The 14,373-nt window shown below is 49.3% G+C and overlaps 1 protein-coding gene across 5 annotated transcripts in view; it reads left to right on the top strand.

Annotated features, from left to right (window-relative positions):
- Positions 1 to 14,373, top strand: part of CFH (complement factor H) — a 138,682-nt gene that overhangs the window by 114,610 nt on the left and 9,699 nt on the right. For all 5 annotated transcript variants that reach the window (XM_081322661.1, XM_081322662.1, XM_081322663.1 and 2 more), the window contains 2 exons: positions 11,478 to 11,654; positions 13,193 to 13,369. In XM_081322661.1, the coding sequence (XP_081178787.1) occupies positions 11,478 to 11,654; positions 13,193 to 13,369 (354 nt within the window). The remainder of the gene's footprint in view (positions 1 to 11,477; positions 11,655 to 13,192; positions 13,370 to 14,373) is intronic.

The raw sequence follows: 14,373 nt of genomic DNA, 5'->3' as shown, positions 1-14,373 counted from the left end.
CTGAACATCCTTCACGCGACGCGGGGGTTGCCAACTCTGCAACGACTCAACTTTACTTGGATCCATGGCGATGCCCTCAGGAGAAATGCGGTGGCCCAAGAAATCAATGGTCACCTGGTAGAACTGGCACTTCTCCAACTTGGCAAACAGCCGATGTTTCCGGAGGCGCTGCAGGACCTGACGGAGATGCTGATGATGCACTTCACGCGACGGGGAGTAAATCAGGATGTCGTCCAGGTAAATCACAACAAACTGGTCCAACAGATCCCGAAAGATGTCGTTCATAAAATGCTGAAACACAGCGGGGGCGTTGGTCAGGCCAAACGGCATCACCGTGTACTCGAAATGTCCATAGCGAGTACCAAACGCCGTCTTCCACTCATCACCCGGCCGAACCCTGACGAGGTTGTAAGCTCCACGCAGGTCCAGTTTCGTGAAGATCTTAGCCTCCCGGAGTCGGTCCAAGAGCTCGGGGATGAGGGGCAGCGGGTAGCGGTTACGCACCGTGATGGCATTGAGTTTCCGGTAGTCACAGCAAAGCCGTAACTCGCCCGACTTCTTTTTGACGAAGAGCACGGGCGCAGACACTGGCGAGGACGAGGGCCGGATGAATCCACGAGCCAAGTTCTTTGTCAGGAAGTCCCGCAATGCAGCCAACTCGGGCTCCGACATGGAGTACAAACGCCCCACTGGGAGAGGCGCATCAGGGACTAGGTCAACGGAGCAGTCGTAGGGCCTGTGCGGGGGTAATTGGTCCGCCTCTGACTCGCTGAACACGTCAGCAAAGTCGGACAGTACAGGAGGCAAGGAAACCCCTGAGGAACCCTCCACCTGGCCGGCACAGATATGGCGGGTGTGGTCCACGCACTGCAAACTTGGGAAGGTGACCAAGTTCTGAGACCAATAGATCTGTGGATCATGCGCCCGGAGCCACGCCAGTCCCAAGACCACGGGGAAGTGCAGATCCGAAGTGACGTAAAACTGAATGGCCTCCACATGGGTACTGATGGCCATACACACGGGTTGCGTGGCGGCCGTGATAGGCCCGGACAGGAGCACTCGACCATCGATGGTCTCCACAAGCATGGGCGGATCCACCGGACACTGGGGAACAGCCCATTTGGCCACAAAGGCCGAATCCATAAAGTTAGTGGTAGCCCCAGAGTCAATTAAGGCATGGACCGGAATCCCCTCTGGCTTGCCAGGAAGGATCAGTCGTGCCTCCAAAATCAAATGCCGTGGAGGTTCACAGGCACCGTCGGAACGGCGTCGCTCGGCGTGATCGTTGTGGGTCGCCCGATCTTTCACACCGTCTAGATCGGGCTCGGGCCGTTTCCCGATAGCAAAGCAGGGGACTTTCTCGGGGCAGGCTTGGTCACTGACGCCCGCTGACGCTTCTTCGGGCAAGAAGCAGCCAAATGTCCAGGGTCCCCACAGTAAAAACACAACCCCTCCGATCGTCGTCTGTCCATTTCCGTCACCGATAGACGGGACCTGGCGGCACCCAGCTCCATTGGCTCCTCCCTCTGGACTGGGGGCTCACGCACAACAGGGGCGGCAGGGGTCTGTGGGGTGGCACGGCGACTCTTACGCTGCTGCAGCCGGGCATCGATCCGCAGACAAAGATGGATCAGCCCATTCAGGTCTGAGGGAATGTCCACGCGGGCCAGCTCATCCAACATCTCCTCTGACAAGCCATCCTGAAAGGCATCCACGAGCGCAGCCTCATTCCAGGCGGAATCCTGGCTAAGCAGCCGGAAATCGCTGATATAGGCCTGTAGAGGGCGCTGACCCTGCCTCAAAGCTTTCAGGCGTCGGGTGGCAGTCTGCGCCTTAATCGGGTCCTCGTACATGAGGCGCATATGGTCACAAAACCCCCCAAAGTTATCCAACAAAGGGCTAGGCTGTGCCAACAGAGGCGTGCCCCAACGAGCTGCATCTCCCGACAGAAGGCTCAACACGAATCCCACCTTATCTCGGTCAGTGGGGAAATCAGCTGCTCTCACGCTGATATAAAGCTGGCATTGTCCCAGGAAGGCAGGAAACAGTTCTGGATTACCAGCAAATTTATCCGGCATAGCTATCTGACATTTTCTCCTGGGTGGGGGGGCAGCATGTACCTGAGCCTGCAGTTGTGCCACCTGAGTGGCCAGCAAGGTGAGTTGCTGGTTGAGCTGGGCATTCTCGGCAAGAAGCTGCTCCATCGTAGTATTAAGGGGTGGGTGGCTGAAAGCAAACTGTTCTGAACCAGCCCTCTTCTCGCACCCCTAATCAAAAGAAGAGTCTGGAAAGCGTCCAAGGCTAAAAGGCTTCTGCCAAGATTTAATTACGCAGTTAACAAAAACACAAGAGCTTGTCTTCTCAAGCGGAAAAAGTTGCTTTCAGCAACCAGCCCCTCCCCAAACACTTCTTTTATAGAGAGCTCAGGGCGTGGTCTCCCTGTGCCTCCTCCCGAGGAGTCCCATAGTCTTTCTTTGTTTGTCCCTGCTCGTCTGCCTCCTGCGTCGGGCGTCCTTGAACAGGGCCAGCTGTGGGTCATCATCCTCCGCACTCTCGGGCTCACACAGCTGAGAAGAGGTCCCCGGCTGAGGGCTCTGCAAAGCCTCCAAATCATCATCATCAGCCGGTTCGTTTCCCTCCTCCCCCACATCTGAGTCCTCCGATACATCGGAGCCGGCTGTCGGACCCACAGGCTGGCCCTGAGTCACAACAATTTGCCACAGTTTGTTGTGATCCACACAATCAAAGGCTTTAGCATGAAGGAGAAGTAGATGTTTTTCTGGAACTCTCTAGCTTTCTAAATGATCCAGCATATGTTGGCAATTTGATCTCTAGTTCCTCTGCCTCTTCGAAATCCTGCCTGTACTTCTGGTAGTTCTCGATCTACATACTGCTGGAGTCTAGCTTGTAGGATTTTAAGCATAACTTTACTAGCATGAGAAATGAGTGCAATGGTGCGATAGTTTGAACATTCTTTGGCACTGCCTTTCTTTGGAATTGGAATGTAAACTGATCTTTTCCAATCCTGTGGCCATCAGACTTTATTGATCACACTCTGGAAGGCCCCAATGACTATAGAACTGAGGGCCCATGGAGCTGTGGTTAGGTACATCCTTCTGGAGCAGCGGGGGACCTCGTCGTTAGCTGACCAGACTATGATGACTATGATGGCTTGCCTTTTACACATCATCCCCAAAGGACTCAGAGGATCCTGGATATTAGCCACCGTGAGAGCGTGGCTTGATCTTACACCTGCTGCCCCTAGAGGTGAGAGCTCTAGGGGGCATGCCATATCCGGAGTGGTTGTTTCAGACCACCACCTCCCCCCCGGGAATTGGCTCTGCGGCCATCGTGAGAGGACGGTGGTCGGCCTGCCCAGGGGGGTTACCCAGCTGAGTGGCAGCAGCTGGGCGGAGGTCTGGGACACCTATTTATCCTCTGTTAGATTCTCCTTACTGACTGATCATCAACTATGGACTGCCTTCTATTTGGACTACTCCTTATGCCTTTCCTTAAATATTCTTGCACGGACTTGCTCGCCCTCAGGGGTGCTCCCCCTTCCTGGGTGCGACCCGCCTTTCTAGCCGCTTACGATCTCGAGGAGGGGCCCATCTATTGGGACCCCGAGAGATAGCTGGGCACGGGTAGGGGCCTTCGACGGAAACCCAATAGGAGGCCCCTGGTTAGTTTTCTTTCTAAATTTTTTAGGGGGCTAGGGAGGGGGGAGGGTACTCTTTTTGGTTGTTTGGACAAGGGGGGGCAGTCCAACAACCTCTGTTCAGGCCAGTGCCAAGGTAGATCGCGGGGGGGAGGAGCGGGGGTCGGTTGCCTCCGGGGCTCCAGGGCTGGTCGTGGGAATACCTATTCCCACGACGATAGGGAATGGCAGCAGGTGCAGGAGCAGAGGGCCGTATCGTTCTCAGGGAAGGCCTCTCAGCTGCTTAAAAGCGGTGGGGCACTCCGACCCTCTGGCTCCGCCCCGAGGCTCTGGGAGTGAGGATGTGCAGCCTCCTGAGCTCTGGCTGGTGTACTTGAATGCCAGGTCTGTCGCTAATAAAGCTCCTCTCATCCGTGACTTGGTCGAGGGTGAGCAGGCGGACCTGGCTTGCATCACGGAGACTTGGTTGGGCCCAGAGGGAGGGATTCCTCTGGTTGACCTTTGCCCATCAGGTTTCCAGGTGCTACACTGGCCTCGGGCTCAGGGTAGGGGTGGGGGTGTGGCTGTTGTCATGAGGGAGACCTTGTGTCCGCGGGAGGCCACCGTTCCCCAGATAGTCGGGTGTGAGTCTCTCTTTTTGAGATGCGGCCCTGGTGCGCAGTTGGGCTTGCTGCTGGTGTACCTTTCGCCTAGTCACATAGCAGCAGCCCTGCCTGAGCTTCTCGATGTCCTCTCTGGGTTGGTGATTGAGTTCTCGAAACTTATAGTTTTGGGGGACTTCAATCTACCATCGCTGGGAGGATCATCTGAGTTGGCTCGGGAGTTCATGGCTTCCATGACGGCCATGGACCTGACGCAAGTAATTTCGGGACCGACTCATGAGGGAGGCCACACCCATGACTTAGTTTTCTTATCTGGATGGTGGTTAGATGATCTTGGTGGGGGCTCCCCAATTGTTATGCCCCTGTCATGGACCGATCATCATCTCCTGCGGCTGGTCTTCCATTTTGCCACCCCCCGCCGTGGGTGTGTGGAACCAATTAAATGGTACCGCCCCAGACGCTTAATGGATCCCCAGAGGTTCCAGGCAGCGCTGGGGTCCCCACCTGCCTCCCTTGCTCACAGCTCGGCAGACGCCTTAGTGGAAGCCTGGGAAAAGGCAGCCACTGAGGCTCTTGACTGAGTTGTACCCCTGTGGCCCCTGACCCGGTGCAGATCCCGTCGAGCTCCATGGTTCTTCGCGGAGCTCCGGGAGATGAAGTGTCGGAGACGGGGCCTAGAGAGCGGTTGGAGATCCAGCCGATCCGAATCCGACCGATTGCGACTAAGAACCTATACTAGGTCTTATCTCGCTGCGATAAGGGAGGCGAGGTCTAACCACTTCGCCACCCTTATCGCGTCCGCAGATAATCGCCCGGCCGCCCTGTTTAGGGTGACTTGCTCCCTCCTGAATCAGGAGGTGAGGGAGGAACCCTTGCAGGGTCGTGCCAAGGAGTTTAACCAGCATCTGTCGGACAAAATCGCTCGGATTCGGACCGGTTTGGACTCTGACTGGGCAGAGTCTGTCGAGCAGGACGCGGGCGGTCTTGTCGATATCACCTGGGAGGAGTTTGATTCTGTGACTCCGGAGGAAGTGGACAGGATCATGGGGAGGCTGAGCACCACCACATGTTTATTGGACCCGTGCCCTTCCTGGCTGGTCTATGCAGCCCGGGAGAGGACACGCAGCTGGTTCCAGGCAGTTATATCTGCTTCTCTGAGTGAGGGTAGCTTCCCCGCCGTCTTGAAAGAGGCGGTGGTGAGACCTCTCCTCAAGAAGCCTGCCTTGGACCCAGCTGTATTGAACAACTTTCGTCCTGTCTCCAACCTTCGCTTTCTTGCGAAGGTTGTTGAGAGTGTGGTGGCACATTAGCTCCCTCTGGTCCTGGATGAAGCGGATTATCTAGACCCGTACCAATCGGGTTTCAGGCCCGGGCACAGCACGGAGACGGCATTGGTCGCGCTGGTGAATGATCTCTGGAGGGCTCGGGACAGGGGGCATTCCTCTGTTCTGGTCCTATTAGACCTCTCAGCGGCTTTCGATACCATCGACCATGGTATCTTACTGCGGCGTCTCAGGGGATTGGGAGTGGGAGGCACGGTCTTACAGTGGTTCTCCTCCTATCTCCAGGGACGTTCACAGTCGGTGTTGGCAGGAGGGCAGAGGTCGACCACGAGGTCTCTCGTTTGTGGAGTTCCTCAGGGGTCGGTCCTCTCGCCTCTCCTGTTCAACATCTATATGAAACCGCTGGGTGAGATCATTCGTGGCTTTGGAGTTGGGTATCATCAGTATGCTGATGATACCCAGCTTTTCCTTTCGACCCCAAACCACCCCAGTGATGCCCTCAACGTGATGTCCCGTTGCCTGGAGGCGGTTCGGGTCTGGATGGGGAGGAACAGACTTCAACTCAACCCCGACAAGACCGAGTGGCTTTGCATACCTTCATCCCGGGTTTATTCGGACATTCCACCTCTCGCTATGGGGGGTGAACTATTGCCCCCCGTAGATAGGGCTCGCAACTTGGGAGTCCTCCTAGATTCACGGCTCACCCTGGAAGACCACATAGGAGCTGTGACTAGGGGGGCTTTCGCCCAGGTTCGCCTGATGCGCCAGTTGCGGTCCTATCTAAGCCGGGATGATCTATGCACGGTCACTCATGCGCTCATGACCTCTCGACTAGACTACTGCAACGCTCTCTACATGGGGCTGCCCTTGAGGACCACCCGGAAGCTCCAACTGGTACAGAATGCAGCCGCGAGAGTTGTGTTGGGAGTCTCCCGATACTCCCACGTTACACCTTTGCTCCGTGAGCTGCATTGGTTGCCAGTTGCCTTCCGGGTGAGATTCAAGGTACTAGTAATGGTGTTCAAAGCCCTACATGGCAGGGGTCCGGAGTACCTTAGGGAACACCTGCTGCCAGCATTGACTTCCCTCCGCCCTGTGCGTTCCCACAGAGAGGGCCTCCTCAGGGTGCCACCGGTCAGAGAATGTCGACTGGTGCCCCCAGGGGGAGATCCTTCTCTGTGGGCGCCCCGGAGCTATGGAATCAGCTACCGGTTGAGCTCCGGACGGCGCCCGACTTTCGCTCCTTTCGCCGCGAGCTAAAAACATACTTTTTTGAACAAGCTGGCCTGGCCTGATGAGGGGATTTGGGGGGGGTTGTTATTGTTATTTTATTGGGTTTTAAAGATGTATTTTAGTATATGGGCATTTATTTAATCTTGTTTTAACTTTTGTAATTTCTGTATTTTTATTCTTGCCCTGTTCACCGCCCTGAGTCCCTCGGGAGAAGGGCGGTATAGAAATATTATTAAATTAAATTAAATTAAATTGTTGAGTTTTCCAAATTTGCTGGCAAATTGCGTGTGGCACTTTTACTGCATCGTCTTTTAAGATTTTGAATAGTTCAGCTGGAATACTGTCAACTCCACTAGCTTTGTTGTTGCTCAGCTTTTCTAAGGCCCACTTCACTTCACATTCTAGGATGTCTGGCTCGAGGTCAGTGACCACCTCATTGTGATTATCAGGGTCATTAAGCTAATTCTTGTATAGTTCTTCTGTGTAATTTTGCCACCTCTTCTTAATCTCTTCTGCCTCTTTTGGTCCTTTATTTTGGTCCTTTATCATGCCCATTTTTGCATGAAACATTCCCTTCATCTCTCCAATTTTCTTGAAAAGATCTCTGGTCCTCCCTATTCCATTGTTTTCTTCTATTTCTTTGCACTGTTCATTTAAGAAGGCATTCTTATCTCTTCTAGCTACTCTCTGGAATTCTGCATTCAATTGGGCATATCTTTTTTTTCTCCCTTGCCTTTCGCTTCCCTCCTTTCTTCAGCTATTTGCAAAGCTTCCTCAGACAGCCATTTTGCTTTCTTGCATTTCTTTTTCTTTGGGATGGTTTTGGTTGCTACCTGTTGTACAATGTTGCAAACCTCTGTCCATAGTTCTTCAGGCACTCTGCCTATCAGATCTAATTCCTTAAATCTATTTGTCACCTCTACTGTATATTCAACATGGATATGATTTAATTCATACCTGAGTGGCCTAGTGCTTTTCCCTACTTTCTTCAGTTTAAGCCTAAACTTTGCAACAAGAAGCTCATGGTCTGAGCCAGTCAGCTCCTGGACTTGTTTTTACTGACTGTATAGAGCTTCTCCATCTTTGGCTGCAGAGCACATAGTCAATCTGATTTTTGTGTTGACCGTCTGGTGATGTACATGTGTAGAGCTGTCTCTTGGGTTGTTGGAAAAGAGTGTTTGCTATGACCATCGTATTCTCTTGACAAAATTCTATCAGCCTGTGCCCTGCTTCATTTTGTACTCCAAGGCCAAACTTGCCTGTTATTCTGGTTATCTTTTGGCTTCCTACTTTAGCATTCCAATCCCCCATGATGATAAGGACATCATTTTTTTTGGTGTTAGTTCTATAAGGTGCTGTAGGGCTTCATAGAACCGGTCAATTTCATCCTCTTCAGCACTTGGACTACTGTGATATTGAATGGTTTGCCTTGGATTCGAACTGAGATCATTCTGTCATTTTGAGGATTGTATCCCAGTATTGCTTTTCCTACTCTTTTATTGACTATGAAGGCTACTCCATTTCTTCTGAGGGATTCTTGCCCACAGTAGTATACCTGATGGCCATCTGAATTAAATTCAGCCATTCCTGTCCATTTTAGTTCGCTGATACCTAAGATGTCGATGTTTAGTCTTGTCATCTCTTGTTTGACCACATCCGGCTTTCCTTGATTCATGGATCTTACATTCCAGGTTCCTATGTAGAAAAAATCTTTACAGCATCGGACTTTCCTTTCACCACCAGACACATGCCTTGGTGGATGCCTGGGAAAGGGCGTCCACTGAGGCACTCAACTGTGTCGTACCCTTGCGACCTCTGACCCGGCGCAGATCCTGTTGGGCTCCATGGTTTTCTGCGGAGCTCTGGGAGATGAAGCGTCGGAGACGGGGTCTAGAGAGCGGTTGGAGGTCCAGCTGTTCCGAATCTGACCGATTGCAGCTAAGAACCTTTATAAGGTCTTATCTTGCTGCGATGAGGACAGCAAGGGCTAATTACTTCACTGCCTCATCGCGTCCACAGATAATCGCCCAGCCGCCCTGTTTAGGGTGACTCGCTCCCTTCTTAACCAGGAGGTGAGGGAGGATCTCTTACAGGAACGGGCCAAGGAGTTTAGTTATCATCTGATGGACAAAATCGCTCAGATCCAGGCCAGCTTGGACTCTGACTGGGCGGAGTCTGACGAGGAGGAATCGGATGGTCTTGAGCATGTTATCTGGACTGAGTTCGATCCTGTTTCCCCTGATGATGTGGACAGGAACATGGGGAGGCTGAGCTCCACCACCTGTTTGTTGGATCCGTGCCCCTCCTGGCTGGTTTGTGCAGCCCAGGAGGGGACACGAGGCTCGTTCCAGGCAGTAATAACTGCATCTTTGAAGGAGGGTGTCTTCCCCACCACCTTGAAGGAGGCGATGGTGAGACCCCTCCTCAGAAAGCCTGCCCTGGACCCAGCTGTTTTAAATAACTATCGTCCAGTCTCCAACCTTTGCTTTTTGGCGAAGGTTGTTGAGAGCGTGGTGGAGCATCAGCTTCCTATGTTCCTGGAGGAAACTGATTATCTGGACCCGTACCAATTGGGTTTCAGGCCCAGGTACAGCACGGAGACGGCATTGGTCGCGCTGGTGAATGATCTCTGGCGGGCTCGGGACAGGGGCTGCTCCTCTGTACTAGTCCTATTAGATCTCTCAGAGGCTTTCAATACCATCGACCATGGTACCCTACTGCGGCGTCTCAGGGAGTTGGGAGTTGGAGGCACCGTTTTACGTTGGTTCTCCTCCTATCTACTGGGCCGCTTGCAGTCGGTGTTGACGGGAGGGCAGAGATCCACCCCGAGGCCTCTCATTTGTGGAGTTCCTCAGGGGTCGGTTCTCTCGCCCCTCCTGTTCAACATCTATATGAAGCCACTGGGTGAGATCATTCGTGGTTTCGGGCTGGGGTATCATCAGTACGCTGATGATACCCGACTTTTTTTCTCCACCCCGAACCAACCCAGCGATGCCCTCACCATGATGTCCCATTGCCTGGAGGCAGTCCAGGTCTGGATGGGGAGAAACAGGCTTCATCTCAACCCTGCCAAGACTGAGTGGCTGTGCATATCGGCATCTTGGGTTAACCAGACTATTCCACCTTTAATGATGGGGGGTGAGGTGTTACCGCCCCATTGATAGGGCTCGCAACATGGGCATCCTCCTGGATTCACGGCTCAATTTTGAAGACCATATAGGAGCCGTGACCAGGGGGGCTTTTGCCCAGGTTCGCCTGGTGCGCCAGTTGCGACCCTATCTGGTCCGAGATGTCCTACACACAGTCACTCATGTGCTCGTGACCTCTGGTTTAGATTACTGCAACGCTCTCTACATGGGGCTGCCCTTGAGGACCATGCGGAGGCTTCAGCTGGTGCAGAATGCGGCTGCATGAGTTGTGATGGGGGTTTCCCGATACTCCCATGTAACACCTCTACTCCGCAAGCTGCATTGGCTTCTGGTTGCCCTCCGGGTGAGATTCAAGTTGCTGGTGATGACCTATAAAGCCCTAAATGGCTTGGGTCCAGGATATTTGAGGGAACACCTGCTGCCAGCATCATGTTCCCTTTGTCCAGTGCGCTCACACAGGGAGGGTCTTCTCAGGGTACCACCGCTCAAAGACCACCGGCGGATAACACCTAGGGGGAGGGCCTTCTCTTTGGGTGCGCCTGCCCTCTGGAACCAGTTGCCCGTGGAGCTTAGGACTGCCCCTGACCTTCGTTCATTTCGCTGGGACCTGAAGACCTGGCTCTTTGAGCTCTCAGGCCCAGGCTGAGAATTTTTAACTGGGGTTTTTATTTTTTAGGGATGATTTAATTTTTTTAATTGTTTTTTAATTTTTGTATTGATTTGGTTTTAAATACCCTGTAAACCGCCCTGAGTCCTTCGGGAAAGGGCGGTATATAAATCCAATAAAATAAAAAATAAAAATAAATAAATCCACAGCTGAGCGTCCTTTCAGCTTTGGCCCAGTCACTTCATTCTTTCTGGCACTACTAGTACTAGCCCTCTGCTCTTCCCCAGTAGCATATTGGACGCCTTCTGACCTGAGGGGCTCATCTTCCAGCATCATATCATTTTGCCTTTTGGTACTGTCCATAGGGTTTTCATGGCAAAGATGCTGGAGTGGGTTGCCATTTCCTTCTCCAGTGGATCACATTTTGTCAGAACTCTCTGCTATGACCTGTCCATCTTGGGTGGCCCTGCACGGCATAGCTCATAGCTTCATTGAATTACGCAAGCCGCTTCGCCACGACAAGGCAATAATCCATGAAAGGGCCTATATCTCTCTTCTATCTCTCTTGAATCACTTCAAAAAATTGAAATTAGCCATTTAGGATCTATACAGGAATACACATGATTTAATGATCTAATATGCATGGAGCAGAACAATTGTTCTAGCAAATGAGTTTTCTCACTTTTTCTCTTCTATTAAATATGAGAATAGCTCTTCTGAATAAATTGAATATAGAGGAACATTCTAAAAAATACAATTAATCCAAAAATAGAGATATGGTAGAATATTTTCAAAACCTAAATTAGTCATTTAACACTCTGGTTTTGATCCTTATCTGCTTTAGTGAATATCTGAAAAATCCTAGCTCTGTTATCGTTATCCCTGATAACAAATTAATAAAAGTAAATAACAAAAACTATTTCTTTGCATCCTTTCTCCATTTAGACGCAACGTGTCCAGAACCCCCTATAGTTGAAAATGCTGAAATTGAAGAAGATACAACGAAGAAGTATGTAAATGGCGAGAAAATAAATTATCAGTGTAATGATGGTTTTGAAATATTTGGATCAGCTGTCGTAACATGTACAGAAAAGAAGTGGTCACGCTTGCCAAGATGTGAAGGTAGGAATGTGTAATCTCTGGGATATGCTCGACATGATTTTGCTGAAAGCTGAAATTCACATAAGGAGTACATATTTTTTTTTTAATTCAGAAATGAAATATTATTAATCTGAACCGTTCACCCTAAGAGGAGATGGTCCTGTGTCATTGTTCTTAGTTTTCCTGTTTGACAAATAGATAAGCCTGTGGGCATTTTGATACACTCATCATTTTCCCAATTACCCAACTTCTATCCCACAAATTTCCTTATCTGCTCTCCAAGAAGGTCAATGTTCCTCCCAGTTGGCCACTAAGAAGAAGCAAAATATAGCCTTTAAATAATCAGGGGGGGAAATTAAATTTCCACTTTGCAGAGGATTTGCAAGACTACTCTTCAGATTAATTACAAAGGATAGGGAGACCCTTGCCAATAGTAGCTGGTATCTTGAGCTCTAGAAGGTGGAAACACTGAAAGCTGGGAGATGGGGTGAAGTTGAAGTTCCTCCAATGGGAAATGTCTGTTCAAGAGGAAATGCAGCTCAACACTCTTGGTAGCGTTCCTTCTGCTTCAGCATTTCCTAATCAGGGGGTCAGCCTGACATCCAGTCTATGTGAAGTCACGGAGACCCAGCATGAAGGAGAGATTTTAGATTAGTTAAACTTTTGTGTCTGGAAGTAGCACCTATGGCTGCCTTGCCTGCCTAGAATGATAAAGCTTGTTTATTTTTCCACCACTTATACACCATCACAATCTAGAGATTCTTAGCTGCTTATGTTTAAACCAAATATAATATTCTCAATATAATCAACTGCAAAAACAGTGAAGCAACAAAATAGGCTTAACAACCTACAGTATATATCAGTCTGTTCTCTCTCATCCAGATCTGAGGGTTTCCAAGCACCAGCGAAGACCATCTTCCACACAGCCTAGATGATCACAGTTGCCTCCATTACTTTGATATCCAGTTTTGTGAGAGACCGATTGGAAAGGGAAAGACCAGAATAGTTCATCATGCAGAGGTTTATTAGACAACTTCTTCTCTGCATGTAGTTCATAGAGAGATTTATCTGATTAAATTTCTTGCAGGATAATCCAGTTTTCAATACAACCTTTCAGAATTGCTCTAATACACAGTTACCAATTATGTACCAACATTGTATTCTTCTTTAGCTTTTACAAACAAAATTAGTGAAGAGATTTTATACAGGTTCCCACAACCCCCAGGCTGACACTCATCCTACAAAAGAAATTTCAGGGAAAATTATTTACCCAAACACACAGTATTATGATAGTAATTATTGAAAGCATACAGTGTCATTTCTTCAAGAAGGATAGAAACAGGCACTGTAGGAGGAAGAGGAGGTTCCATTGTCTGTATCCTCACATTCCCTTCACCTCAAAAGAAAGCAGCTTCAGGCCTGCATGGCCATCTTGTATTTTCTGTGTTATATGATGTGCATGATCGGTTTTGGTTTCAAAAGTGGAAGCATGTTTAGAGACGCTTGCTTTGAGAAAACCAATGCATTTTATCTAAACCATTTTTTAATTACCATTTTAGATGTAAGATGTTCTTCTCCCCCTCAAATTCAAAATGGTCGAATTGTTAGTACAATAAAGGAGATGTATTTGCCTCAGGAGAAGGTGCACTACCGATGCAACTCACGTTATGCTCTTCTTGGGTCTTCTTTCATTAAATGTTTGAAGAAACGTTGGTCACAAGCACCACGTTGTGCAGGTATTTATGTACAGATCTTCACTATGTTAAAATAAAGATAGAATTGGAAATTAATTTGCTTTAACTTCACTGTCTCTTTCAGATTATTTTGAAAAGATTCTGTCAAGGTTTTTCAATATTTTATTGCTAGAATTATAAAATGTAATGTCCCTGTTGAACTGTGAAAGGAGAATATATTTTCATTGCCCCTCTTCTGCAAAATTTTGAATTTCTACTTCTATAAGGGACGCGGTGGCTCAGTGGGTTAGGATGCTGAGCTTGTCGATCAGAAAGTTGGCAGTTTGGCGGGTCGAATCCCAAGTGCCTCATAGCAGATTGAGCGCCTGTTACTTGTCCCAGCTTCTGCCAACCTAGCAGTTTGAAAGCACGTAAAAATGCAAGTAGAAAAATAGGGACCACTACAGTGGGAAGGTAACAGCGTTGCGTGAGCCTTTGGCATCTAGTCATGCCAGCCATGACCACGGAGACGTCCTCGGACAAGCGCTGGCTCTTCGGCTTTGAAACGGAGTTGAGCACTGACCCCTAGAGTCAGAAACGACTAGCACGCATGTGCGCGGGAACCTTTACCTTTTTACTTTTATAAATCTATTCACTTTATTTTATAGCTAGAAGTTTTTTCCTCACTTGGAAGAGTATGGGTCCCTTGGAGCACAGACATTGATCTCTATTTTACATTTAGCTTCTCCTCAGTCCTATGATACTATTTAACACAAAACTGGTTGTCATTTTAAAAATCTCAAAAATATGATTTATGTTAACTTCTCCATCCATTTTTACACCTATAGTCATTGTACCAAGATATATAGATTGGCCCATTTGCTTCATTTTTTCCATTTTTTCCATTTTTCCATTTGTGCTCCCTTTTTCCTTTCAAATTTAATTATTTGAGAGTTTCCTACATCACTCCTTATTGTACCATTCACATATCTAACATTCATTTGCCCATCATTTACATTCTCAGCCAACAATATGACTTCACCCATAAATGAAAATATATTCACATT

Source organism: Vipera berus (genome assembly GCF_964194415.1).
Source record: "Vipera berus genome assembly, chromosome: 3".
NCBI classification, from domain to species: Eukaryota; Metazoa; Chordata; class Lepidosauria; order Squamata; family Viperidae; genus Vipera; species Vipera berus.
The sequence above is the reverse complement of the archived record's forward strand: the minus strand, read 5'-3'. Positions and strand labels throughout refer to the sequence as shown.